Source organism: Scyliorhinus canicula, chromosome 12 (genome assembly GCF_902713615.1).
Source record: "Scyliorhinus canicula chromosome 12, sScyCan1.1, whole genome shotgun sequence".
NCBI lineage: Eukaryota > Metazoa > Chordata > Chondrichthyes > Carcharhiniformes > Scyliorhinidae > Scyliorhinus > Scyliorhinus canicula.
In genome coordinates this window covers 143,702,042-143,715,648 of record NC_052157.1, presented here as the reverse complement: position 1 = coordinate 143,715,648, position 13,607 = coordinate 143,702,042, and the positions used below count along the sequence as shown (strand labels likewise).

The 13,607-nt window shown below is 42.6% G+C and overlaps 1 protein-coding gene across 2 annotated transcripts in view; it reads left to right on the top strand.

The window, feature by feature from the left end:
- Positions 1–13,607, top strand: part of gosr1 (golgi SNAP receptor complex member 1) — a 133,736-nt gene that overhangs the window by 17,675 nt on the left and 102,454 nt on the right. The window contains exons 2-3 of one of the 2 annotated variants that reach the window (XM_038814343.1): positions 6,385–6,505; positions 11,230–11,317. In XM_038814343.1, the coding sequence (XP_038670271.1) occupies positions 6,385–6,505; positions 11,230–11,317 (209 nt within the window). The remainder of the gene's footprint in view (positions 1–6,384; positions 6,506–11,229; positions 11,318–13,607) is intronic. The other variant, XM_038814344.1, reaches the window with a different exon arrangement.

Here is a 13,607-nt window from a genome sequence, read left to right as displayed (position 1 = left end):
ACTAACAGCATCATGAGCTTTGTTTGGGCGCATGGGACCCCGAGGGTGAAGAGGATCTTCTTGGAGCGGGGCAGAGATGGTGGGGGGCTGGCGTTACCCAATCTCTCGGGGTATTATTGGGCGGCCAATGTGTCGATGGTGCGCAAGTGGGTGATGGAGGGGGCAGCATGGAAAAGGTTGGAGATGGCGTCCTGTGGAGGCACAAGCCTGGGGGCCCTGGTAACGGCGCCGTTGCTGCTCCCTCCTATGAGGTATACCACGAGTCCGGTGGTGGCAGCTACCCTCAAGATTTGGGTGCAGTGGAGGCGACATAGGGGGGAAGTGGGGGGCTCGATGGAGGCTCCACTAAGGGGGAACCATCGGTTTGTCCCAGGGAACATTGATGGGGGGTTCCTGGGGTGGCACAGAGCGGGCATCAGAAAGCTAAGGGACCTGTTCGTTGACGGGAGGTTTGCGAGCCTGAGAGAGTTGGAGGAGAAATTTGAGCTCCCCTCGGGGAACATGTTCAGGTACCTGCAGGTAAAGGCGTTTGCTAGGCAGCAGGTCGAGGGATTCCCTTTGCTGCCCGCGAGGGGGGTGAAGGACAGGGTGCTTTCGGGGGTCGGGGATGGGAAGGTATCTGATATCTACAAGGTAATGCAGGAGGTGGAGGAGGCGTCATTAGAGGAGCTAAAGGCTAAGTTGGAGGGGGAGCTGGGGGAGCAGATCGAGGATGGGACATGGGCTGATGCTCTGGAGAGGGTTAACTCTTCCTCCTCATGTGCGCGGCTTAGCCTCATCCAATTCAAGGTGCTGCACCGGGCCCATATATCCGGGACTAGGATGAGTAGGTTCTTTGGGGGCGAAGACAGGTGTTCAGGGAGTCCAGCGAACCATGCCCATATGTTCTGGGCATGCCCGGCACTGGAGGAGTTCTGGAAGGGGGTGGCGAGGACGCTGTCGAGGGTGGTAGGATCCAGGGTCAAGCCAGGCTGGGGACTTGCGATTTTTGGGGTTGCGGTGGAGTCGGGAGTGCAGGAGGCGAGAGAGGCCGGTGTGCTGGCCTTTTGCGTTCCTAGTAGCCCGGCGGAGGATCTTGCTACAGTGGAAGGATGCGAGACCCCCAAGCGTGGAGACCTGGATCAATGACATGGCGGGTTTTATTAAGCTGGAGAAGGTCAAATTCGCCCCGAGAGGATCGGTACAAGGGTTCTTTAGGCGGTGGCAGCCTTTCCTCGATTTTCTGGCTCAACGATAGGGAACTAGGTCAGCAGCAGCAGCAACCCGGGGGGGAGGGGGGTGTTGACTATGTCTATTTAATTTAATTTATTTTCAAGTTATTTTGTTGTTTACCGGGTTTGGGGCGGTGGGGGGGGGGCTCGATATATGCGTTGTTACGGTCTTGGGGGTATTATGCTTATTATTTTGTTTTATTGTTGTTTATTACTGTCTGTTGTTATATATTTTGTAAAAAATTTTCAATAAAAATTATTTTTTTAAAAAGGCAAACAGCTGTGGTGCTTTCTCCGTCCGGCAGAAGGAGGGGAGGTGGTGACATTGGATGCGGAAAAGGCGTCTGATGGGGTGGAGTGGAGTTATTTGATGGCGGTGTTGGAGAAATTTGGGATTGGGCCGAGGTTCGTGTCATGGGTGCAGATGCTGTATAAAGGGCCAATGGCGAGCGTGCGCACGGATGATATGAATTCAGGGTATTTTGCATTGCAATGGGGAACGAGGCAAGGTGTGCGCCATGTTCCCCCTTTTTGCATTGGCTATAGAACCCTTGGCCATTGCACTGAGGAGCTCATGGCTGTGGAAGGGGATAGTGAGGGGAAGGTGGAGCATAGGGTGTCCTGGTATGTGGATGACGTGTATATTTCGGAGTCGGGGTCTTCGGTGGGGGGGACATAATGGGCTTGCTTCAAAGATTTGGGACATTCTCTGGGTATAAGCTGAATTTGGGGACAGTAAGTACTTTGTGGTTTCCTCTCCAGGGGGAGGGTGCTGAAATGAGAGAGCTGTCATTCCACCTGGCAGCGTCTCACTTTCAGTATATCCCAACCAGTGGTCAGTGTAGTGCATAGAGGTAGAATGAGTGTTTGTATTGATTTGTGCAGGTTTTCTTATGCTAATGTCATGGAGTGGCTGTCTCTGGTACATATTAGTGGAGTCTAAATTTCACTGCTCTGCATGATGATGCAGTAGCTATTAGTTGTCGGTCAACATTAATCCAGGACGGCGCAGGCTGGGAGGGCCAAAGGTGCCTGTTCCTGTGCTGTAATTTTCTTTGTTCTTTGTCTCTTTGTTCTTTGTAAGTATAAGAGTTAATTGTTACATGGACTTTTTGTAATAGATAATATAGTTTCTGAAACGTTTTTAAAAAAGCATTTCAAGTAGTGGCGCTCCAAAATACCACTGAACTGTTAATGTCAGAATGTGGGTTTGCAACCATGAGATCTCGCACAGTAAATTACCAATCTTATCAAAAGCATGAATGGAGAGAATAGCAAAGGTATTTCCCTCTTGGCATTGAGGCGAAACTAGCTTTTGACCCACTTGAATTGCCATCGCAGCTAATATGTGTGGTGTTACCTGACGTCAATCTTCACTCTGACCTTTCAACTGTAATCTGGGAAGGAGAAAATAGAAATAATCTAGAAAGTGGAAATAGGTTCGGAGAAACAAAGTCTGAATGCAGTATGAGGAGGAATGCATTAAAGATTTAGAAATTGTTAATCTATTGTAAATTCTAAGAAGCATATTATTCCACCTTCAGACTGATAGTAACATGATCCGAAATCTGAATAAAAATAGAATAAGAACCAGAGTATTGCTTGGAAAAAGATATTTGACCAAAGTTTTTCGTATTGCACTCATCAGGACAATCACAAGAATATGGATGTCATAGGAAACAATGACTTTATACTGTATGAGAAGAGGGTGCTGATTGGTATTGGTGTTGCCAAAGTGAACATACCAATTGATGGTGACTGACAGTTAATTGCCAATCATTGTTTGAAAGCTGAACCAGATAGCATGACTCTGGTCAAGGCATTGTCCTGTGGAATGAACCAGTGAATGGCAGTGTATTTACATATTCTTTCTGTCTGCAAAGAACAGGGCCCTGTGTATATGTAACTTCTAGTACACACTGCGAGCCTGACAATCTTAAATTGGTTGTCAGCATAACTTTGAGCACACAGAGTTATTTAGCTAGCATTGTCCAATTTCCGGAATCAACCGGACCTGATGAATACTACACTCCTGTATGATTCACCCGATGCCTGTGTCTATGTATTTACAGTTTGGATTTTGTGTTGCCCTTTTATGTACTTTTTATTTTCTTTTATTTTCATATACTAAATGATCTGTTTGAGCTGCTCACAGAAAAATACTTTTCACTACCTCGGTACACGTGACAATAAACAAATCCAGTCCAATCACATCTAATCTTGGATGCTGTTTTGCGTTTAACAAGCATGGGCTGGCCCATAATCCTCAGTCTGCACCGGAAGTTGCAAATAATGCCCTGTTCTTTGCAGGCAGCAAGAACATGTACACCTATTGTGTCTGTTTCAGCCCGCAGGGCAATGCCTCGACCAATCAGAGTCAAACTGCAAGCTTTAAATTTTGAACAATGCTTTCCAGATAACCATATGTCACCATCAACATTCTCCATGGCGACTCCTCTACCAATCAGGGTCAACTTGCCAACCATTCAGCACCCTCCTCTCGTACAATATAAAGTTATTGTTTCCCCTTTGGTATTCTTGCGAATTCCTGATGAGTGCAAGATGAAAAGCTTTGACAAAATGTCTTTTTTTTCAGCAATACACAAGAAGAGGACAAAACTTGTCAGTAATTTAGATTTGTGATAAATGAATTTTCCCGTCCCAATTGTAATTTTCCTCAATGTAGCTACAACAATATGGCACTTAATCAGAGGCAGTGAATCAATGCCCATAGCCTTTTAGCCTCTTTTTAGTATGTCATTAGAAAGATGTTGATGCCAGATGAGATTTTTAATTATGTCTTGATACGTATTCATTGTTTAGGTCTTCACTGACAGTGTGTTGCTAAAATGGTCGGACCATCCTGGTTGCATTCTACTTTCCCAGACAGTGACTTTGTCGGTGCTGTGGAATGTAGAGTGTTGGATTCCCATCCAGTCCCCATCAGTGTAAGACATTTAAAAGTAGGGGGAAAATATCAACCAACATGTGCAAAATATATCTGCATCTTCATATTCTCTTAACTATCAGCTGTAATGGCATTTCCTGCACTAATTTCAGTGGCAAAGTTGATCATACAGGTACTTTGGACTCATTTTTTTTTTTTATTTTTTTTTTTTAAAATTTAGATTAGCCAATTATTTTTTTTTTTAATTAAGGGGCAATTTAGCGTGGCCAATCCACCTACTCTGCACATTTTTGGGTTGTGGGGGTGAAACCCACGCAGACACGGGGAGAATGAGCAAACCACACGGACAGTGACCCAGAGCCGGGATCGAACCTGGGACCTCAGCGCCGTGAGGCGGTTATGCTAACCACTAGGCCACCGTGCTGCCCTCTACTTTGGACTCATGATCAAACTGTGTAGTGCTCTGGTCAGAATGCAACTTTAGTTTGTGTCCACTTATGTCATCGAGATACAAAGGTGCAATGAAGAACCACAAGGCTGGTCTTGAGTCTTGGAAATTCAAATTATGATGAAAGACTGAAGAAATTGATGATTCCGCTTTGAAGAAAGTCTCCAAATGGTGATTTGAAAATTAAAAACAAGTGAAGGGTACACGGCTTCTAACTAATGGGAGTTGCATTTCAGGCAGCTATCAAAAAGCGTCAGCCTTGGATTATTGACAGCACTCCTCTTCTGAATCAGACGTTTGTGGGTTTACGCACAGGTCCAGAGACTTCAGCACAAGATTTATGCTTCATTGTGATACTGAGAAAATGCTCCATGATCAGAGGTGTCATCTTTAAGATAAAATGTTAAACTGAGGTCCCACTTATCTTCCCAACTGGGTGTAAAGTATCCCATGGTGCTCTTCAAAAAATCAGGTAGGCTTTCCAGTGTCCTGGTAATATCTGTCCCATTTATCTGAGCACAGTGGTTAGCACTGTTGCTTTACAGTGCCAGGGACCCAGGTTCGATTCCCGCCTTGGGTCACTTTCTGTGCGGAGTCTGTAAGTTCTCCCCGTGCCTGTGTGGGTTCCCTCCGGGTGCTCCAGTTTCCTCCCACAAGTCCCAAAAGACGTGCTTGTTAGTTAATTTGAACATTCTAAATTCTCCCTCGGTGCACCCGAACAGGTGCCAGAGTGTGGCGACTAGGGGATTTTCACAGTAACTTCATTGCAGTGTTAATGTAAGCCTACTTGTGATACTAATAAAGATTTTATTATTATTGTTTATCTCATTGTTATTCACGGGATCGAGCTGTGCCCAAATTTGCTGCAGCTTTTCCCTGCATTACAATGGAGACTCTATTTGAACTGTATTGGCAAAGATGCTACATTAAATTTCTTAATTCGGGCAAAGAGTGATCAATATGTGGGATGGAGTGCTGGCTAGAGTATTGGAGGCACTAAAGCCCTGGAACCACTTAGATCAGGGGTGGACAAACTACGGCCCGCGGGCCGCATGCGGCCCGCCAAAGGTCTTTATGCGGCCCACCAAGATCAAGTCATAAAAAAAAATTTTTTTTTAAAAAAGAAAATAAATTTAAAAAAAAATTTTTTTTTTTTTAAATTTTAAGGTTAATGGGGGGGGGGGGGGGCTGTTGGGTTACTGGTATAGGGTGGATACGTTGACTTGAGTAGGGTGATCATTGCTCGGCACAACATGTGTTTCATGTGAAGTTTCTACTTTAAAATATTAATTAATAAAAATGAATTGCTTTTTTTTCTTTAAACTGAGTTACTTTGTTTTTCAAATAAATGTGTTTCATGTAAAGTTTCTACTTTAAAATATTAATTAATAAAAATTAATTGTTTTTTTTTTAAACCTTTTATTTTGGCTATTTTAAATATTAATTATTTTACTTAATATACTATGCGGCCTTTTAAAATTGTGACTTTCTGAATGTGGCCCTTGCACGGAAAAGTTTGCCCACCCCTGACTTAGATGCTGCAGCAAGGTGGGGGACCTTCAGGGATAGTTAATTTTGGTTGAATGTCTTTTTCCAACCACTATTATGATTTTCGTGATTGATAGCAAACTTCAGATGAACAGGAATTGAAAAGTCGGTTTCATTTAACACCATTCAGATTTCAGGTATTGGGTATGTTACAATATTCTTGGTAAAAACAAGTATAAAATTTAATCCATTTTTCTGCTTGGCAATCAATATGTGTCTTTTTTCTCATTTTAGATGAAAATTGCTGATCTTTTGCTTTGCTTGTACAGATCTGCGGAAGCAAGCTCGACAGTTGGAGAACGAACTTGATTTGAAACTTGTATCCTTCAGCAAACTCTGCACAAGTTACAGTGGTGCCACAACGCGAGATGGGCGACGCGACAGGTATAGGTATTACACAGCAAGTTTTTTCTTTGTTTTTACTACTCAGTTCTGAGCCATCAAAAGCAACTTTTGTTTCTCAAACTATTGGAGATATTAATGAATTTTATGAAATTGTGACTACATTTTAAAACTTTAGCAGCTACGCTCTGATGTCTGGAAGCTAATTGTAAGGGTCTTGATAGTTTCTGTTGATTGCTGGAAATCATTGAAAAGCAGCATTTTGGGCAGAAAACACAGCAGCGTGGAAAAATACTGTCTTACCTGTCAGTATGTGTACTTTCTCCTTTTTCAACAAACTTGCTACAGCTGCTGTTCAGTTTCAAAATGTTCTGCGTTTATGATCGACTACATTATCATGATTCGGCCAAGAGTGAGAACAGAAAGATTTGCATATTTGTATCGATTTGACCTTTTGGATTGGGATTTCTGAAAGGTTAACTCTGCACTTTAACTTTGCATTATCTCTGACAACTATTTTGAGCGTGTCTTCTATCGCAGTGTATTTATCTTTTCCCAGTGTTCATCTATAGTACCATGTTGCCACAAATTCTGTATCTGCACATCACAAATTAGCAATTATTTTCTTTTCTTTTTTTCTTTTAAAAAAAATTTGATTTATTGTCACATGTACTGAAGTAGAGTGAAAAGTATTCTTCTGCGGCCGAGGGAACGTACACAGTACGTACATAGTAGACAAAAAAATAATCAACAGAGTACATTGACAAATGGTACATCGACAAACAGTGATTGGTTACAGTGTGGAACAAGGGGCCAAACAAAGCAAATACATGTGCAAGAGCAGCATAGGGCGTCTTGAATAGTCTTCTTACATGGAACAGATCAGTCCAAGGGGGAGTCGTTGAGGACTCTTGTAGCTGTGGGGAGGAAGCTGTTCCTATGTCTGGATGTGCGGGTCTTCAGACTTCTGTACCTTCTGCCTGATGGAAGGGTCTGGAAGAAGGCAATGCCTCAGTGGGAGGTAATTCACAATTAATTACCACAAGAAAATAAAAACAACATTTTGCTGCTTCTCTTTTCAACCAGTTGCTTTTCCTCCCCTCGTGAATGGGAAATGTGCATTGTTTTCCACTCACCTCGAACATTTGAGAACTAAGCCAACTTTAGTGACCATCACTGTCCTAGTTGAAGTTTATTCGCCCAACAGTGGCCTGGGAATTAATTAATAATCTTTTTATTGCAATGCATTAACATTGCAATGCAGTTACTGTGAAAAGGCCCTAGTCGCCACATTCCAGCGCCTCTTCGGGTGCACAGAGAGAATTCTGAGCTGGTATGGGAATTGAACCTGCGCTGCTGGCCTTCTTCTGCATCACAAACCAGCTAGCTCACTGAGCTAAACCAGCCACTGAATTTGTGTCCTTCCTAGGCACTTGTTCAGCTGGCCAAGTAAATCCACCTGGAATGCGTTCAACGTGTTTTATCTTTAAATGGCACAGTGCTGCTGCCTTAGTTCATGCTTTCATCACTTAATTGGGCCAATTATGTCTTAACATTTAGGGAATACCACAGATTTCTGGGCAAGAAGAATTTTATTGGGAGAAAGACTGCCGTGCGGGCATATTAACTTCATTCAGCGGTCATTTGATCCTGATCGTATAGGAGTACTGAACCTTGAGTTTCACTGTGACCGTTAGCTGGTCTCATTGGCCCTTCTATCGTTCGATTGGATCCAATTTTTAAGTCTTTTATTTTCTATAACAGGCACTGAACCTATTGTCCATCACTCGAACAGCCCTTTCTATTGTATATGAAACTATTTAAAGGTTTTAAATTAGGGACTGCATTGTGAAGTTAGGGAATGCGACGCTGCTGTCAGAAGTAATTTGTGATGCATTTGACAAAGTAAGTGGTACTTGTGTAGTCTGTTACCATTGTCTACTTCCAATTTTGGCCTGTTTCTTTAGTCACCTCATTTCTGATTAGGATGGCTGAAAAGTTATTAAAGTTCTTTAGTTCACAGTGCAGTCCAGTGAGCTTTGAAAGCAATCGGGTGTAAGCAAGTTTGATGTACAGACTAATCATTTCAGTGCAGCGAATGTTCAATTTCGTTCCCCAGTGCAGTCCAGTGAGCTTTGAAAGCAATCAGATGTAAGTAAGTTTGATGTACAGACTAATCATTTCAGTGCAGCGAATGTTCAATTTCGTTCCCCAAATGTAGTGATTCAAGGCAGCTTGGCAGCCTTGGCTCTCATTCATAACCATTGTGACGTGTCCCCTTTATTTAGTGATCTTCATTGTACAGCACAGATTAAATCAAGAGATTTCCAGAGAGCAAGGGAATCATCACTCTAACATGAGCCTCCAGTGGGATAGAGTAGAAACAACATTAGCACAATTCAGAGCCTGAGGAGATTCGGGTTAGCAATGGGATCGATGTTTGCGGAAGATTCCCAAGTTGGTTAGCAACATGTAATGCATCTTGATTCCAGGAATGTGCTAAATGCATTACAGGAACCTTCAAGTTTTCATATCCTGCAATTGTTTTCTCCTATCCCCATTTCTCTCAAAGATACTGACTCCATGCTGAGATGCAGTCTCACGGGCACCACCAGTTAAATAGGGCCTTTCAGAGTGGCCAACAGTGGATGTTGGTTATTTCAACCAGTTGTGCCATCATATCCTCACCCACTCTTTCTAGCAGGGATTGCGACTTTGACTCCCATCTCCCAGCCTAGAGCTCAAGAGGCCAAACATAGCAGCATCTCAGCTTCCCTGCATAAGCTGGTTTAGCTCAAACCAAGAATCTCTCTGGCCTGTGCGGCAAAATGATGCCTTTGTTGGCACATGTATCCTCTCAGCCACTTCATTTAAAAAAAAAAATTTGTATTTTAAAAGCGATAGATGGTTTGTAACATTCCATTTCAAAATTGATTTAAAACTGCAATGTAAATCGCTTGTGGAGTTTCCCATTATATAGTTGTCTGCTGTCTACTTTAACCTGTTATACCTGGAGATGGCACAGTGATTTGAGGTTTTTCAATTTTAAGCTTTGTTAAATGTGATAACATTATAACCCCTTATCTCGGGGACAAATCTGAGCAAAATGATGCCTGTTTAGAAATGATAGTTCAAGTCGATATTTTACAAGTTTTTAAAATTGCAGCTTTTTCAGACTTCCAAACAATAAAGAGATTCCATTATTTAAAGATATTGGCACCTATATAGCTTTCAACTTCAATATTTGAAAAGTCAGGCCTTCTCATTAGTTGAAAAATCAGAGATTATGTTTTTGGGTAATCTGGGCACACTTAGGAACATTTTCATTCCCTTCAACTGTCGAAGTAGTTTTCTTGTACCTTGATTCAATTATCCATCTGTCCTCCCACCTTTCTCATTTGAAAATAGCGCCTTATGATTTATTTTGCAATGGCAAGGGAGATCAGCTTTGTTGTCTCCTTATCTGAGGAAGGATATCATTGCCTTAGAGGGGGTGCAATGAAGGTTCACCGGATTGATTCCTGGGATGTGATTTGTCCTTTGAGCACAAATTGAATAGATACATGTTCTCTGGAGTTTGAAAAAATGCAGGGTGATCTCGTAAAAATGAATACAATTCTTGGGCTTTGAGAAGGTAGATATGAGAAACTTGTCTCTGACCCAAGTTCAATTCCGGTCCCGGGTCACTGTCCGTGTGGAGTTTGCACATTCTCCCTGTGTCTGCGTGGGCCTCGCCCCCACAACCCATAGATGTGCAGTGTATGTGAATTGGCCAATCTCTGAAGGTTGCCACCCAAGTAGATAGAGCCGTGAAGAAGGCTTATAATGTGTTAGCGTTTATTAACAGGGGGCTTGAGTTTAAGAGCCGCGGGGTTATGCTGCAACTATACATGACCCTGGTGAGACCACATTTGGAGTATTGTGTGCAGTTGTGTGCACCTCATTATAGGAAGGATGTGGAAGCATTGGAAAGGGTGCAAAGGAGATTTACCAGGATGCTGCCTGGTTTGCAGGATACGTCTTATGAGGAAAGGTTGAGGGAGCTGGGGCTTTTCTCTTTGGAGCAGAGGAGGATGAGAGGCAACTTAATAGAGGTTTATAAGATGATGAGGGGATAGATAGAGTGGACGTTCAGAGACTATTTCCTCGGGTGGATATAGCTGTTACAAGGGGGCATAACTATAAGATTCAGGGTGGGAGATATAGGAGGGATATCCGAGGTAGGTTCTTTAAACAGAGACTGGTTAGGGTGTGGAATGGACTGCCTGCTGTGATAGTGGAGTCGGACACTTTAGGAACTTTCAAGCGGTTGTTGGATAGGCCCATGGAGCACACCAGAATGACAGGGAGTGGGATAGCTTGATCTTGGTTTCGGACAATGCTCAGCACAACATCGAGGGCCGAAGGGCCTGTTCTGTTCTGTGCTGTACTGTTCTATGTTAAATCGCCCCTTAATTGGAAAAAATTGAATTGGGATTCTAAATTTTTTTTTTAAAAGGTCAATAGACATAACAGCTTTTTAATCAAATGAACACCATTTTTTTTTTATGTTGAATTGGTTTCATTGATATTATTTCATGCAAAAAGACTCGATTCAAAATTCCATCTCTTAAAGACACTTCATTTTCTATATCAGCAAAATTATTTTTCCTGTTTATATACTTGGGCAGATTAACAAAGTTAGTACTTTAATGGCACCTAACGGCAAAGTAAATTTTATATGGTCCGACTTTTTTTTTGTATTACTGTGCTAGTTTTGCTTTTCTTTCCAGTTCTGATACAACACCTCTTCTTAATGGATCAAGTCAAGACAGGATGTTTGAGACGATGGCTGTTGAAATCGAACAGCTGCTAGCCAAGGTGAACTTGAACCTCCAGTCAAATATTGCTATAATTAAACCTTAAGTGTAGTTCCGGTCTCTCCATCATTGTAATGCTGATTATTGATGATTACTCATTAGTGCTGCTCCTCCCTTCACAAACGTCATCTTAAACCGAACTCCATGCCTGTATCCTGTTCTGTAATAAACTTTTATTTATCTTTCTCTCATACCAGTGTTCATATTTCCTCCTTCCCCAGTAAAATCAATTACTTCCAAATTCTCATTCTCTTCGAACGTAGGAATCGTTGGATGAAGATCCAGGTCCATAGTGATAATTGCAGGACACAACATTAATGGAGCTATCCACATTTATCATCCCTGCGTCCTAGTTCACACCCCTCATCAAGTCTGAGTCTTGACTACTGCGTGTAGACCCATGTTGCTCATCCCATTCTACCACCATCACCTCCCAACACTCCTGAAATAAAGTGCTCTGCCTTATTTAATTTCTCCAAATTTTCAAAAGCATCCTAGAAGCATATGCTGTGCTTTGTCCATTTCCCTTAACTTTTCCCCCAATCCCTGCTCACTGTTTTGATTTCTCAATCCTATTCCCTCCCCTTTAGCAAACACCTTGGAATATTTAGAGTGCTATACAAGTGGAAGTTGTTTCTTTTACAAAGTTGGAAATGCTAAGCCCACTTTTTCTCATTCACCTTTTGCTCCATATGTATTTAGGTCTCCCATCTCTGCCTGCAGTGCATAAAGAATTAACTTTGATAGATTTTGTGAAGTAAACTTAAACAAAAGATACAGTATGTGACTTTGATTTTACCGCTGCTGTACAGTCAAATTTAAGGTCTTAAAATGAAAGTCGGCAAAATGCCACATAAATATGTCAATGGCTAAACTTTGGAGAATGTTATTAGCAGAAATAGCTCAAAAATGATGAAAAATAGTATTATATGAAAGTTCTAATTCTGGAGTGGTGCATGTACTGTTACAAAGCTATCATTTGATACAAGAACTGGTATGACAACTGAAGCAACTATTTTGCAATGTCGGCTTTGCAGCTGTTTTTCCGCAGGGCTTCTGCAGTGTTGCCGCACTCCTAAAGATCTAAACCCAGCTGTGTCACTTTGTGCTGTCGTGTTTCCCTTCTGATGCCCTCAAGGTTCACCTTGCTATTATCCATTGCGTAAACATGAGAACCACATATTTTGTCCATCACCATTTGTGTTAGGCACTCGCAGCCTTATTTGGGCTACGTGTATTGACACCGCTATTACCCATCTGATTGGAGATGATTGGATAATGGTTTCATTCAACCACACCTGGAGCCCACTGCTGTGAAGTGACGGGGATTGATTTCACACATACAAAAACCCAGTTTAGATTGTGCAACTACCCCTTCATATCCTGCACTTTGGGGAAATAATCAATTTCTGTTGTGTAAAATAAGTATATTTAGGACCGTGCGCCATCAGATTTTCAAATTCCTTTTGAGTCACTTGTCCTTAGAACAAAATTTTTTTTTCTGAAAAATTTTATTGAGGTATTTCTTTGGCACTGTAACAGCAACAATTTACATAACAAGAAAAATATAAACATAGTACAAATACTGCCTCCCTCTCCCACAGGTCCTACCATTGCTTACCCCCCTAAATTACGCTAATCTAACCCCACCCCCCACTTTCTGCTGACGATTAATTCTCTACGAGGAAGTCGAAGAATGGTTGCCACCTCCGGGCGAACCCTAACAGAGACCCTCTCATGGTGAACTTAATTTTCTCCAGGCAGAGGAAGCCAGCCATGTCCGAAAGCCAGGTCTCCGATTTTGGGGGCATTGAGTCCCTCCGTGCTATTAATATGCGCCTTCGGGCTACCAGGGAAGCAAAGGCCAGTACGTCCGCCTCTTTCTCCTCCTGGATTCCCGGATCCTGCGATACCCCAAAAATCGCCACCTCTGGACTCATTGCCACCCTCGTATTTAATACCGTGGACATGGCATCAGTCTGCGACTCCTCCGAACCCATAAGGACATATATATGTCCGAGACGCTCCCGTCACCTATCCATCCTCTAGAAACCACCCTATCCTGAATCCCCCTGAGCGGCAGGAGTGGGAAGGTTGTTACCTGCCTCTGCAGAAAGTCCCGCACCTGTAAATATCAATTCATTTCCCTCCTGCCAATGCAAACTTCTCCTCCAGCGCCCTCATACTCTGGAAACTTCCTTCTATGAACGTGTCCCTCATCCTCTCAATCCCCCTCTCCGCTAAATTCGGAACCCCCTGTCCATCCTCCCCGGGGCAAACCGGTGGTTATC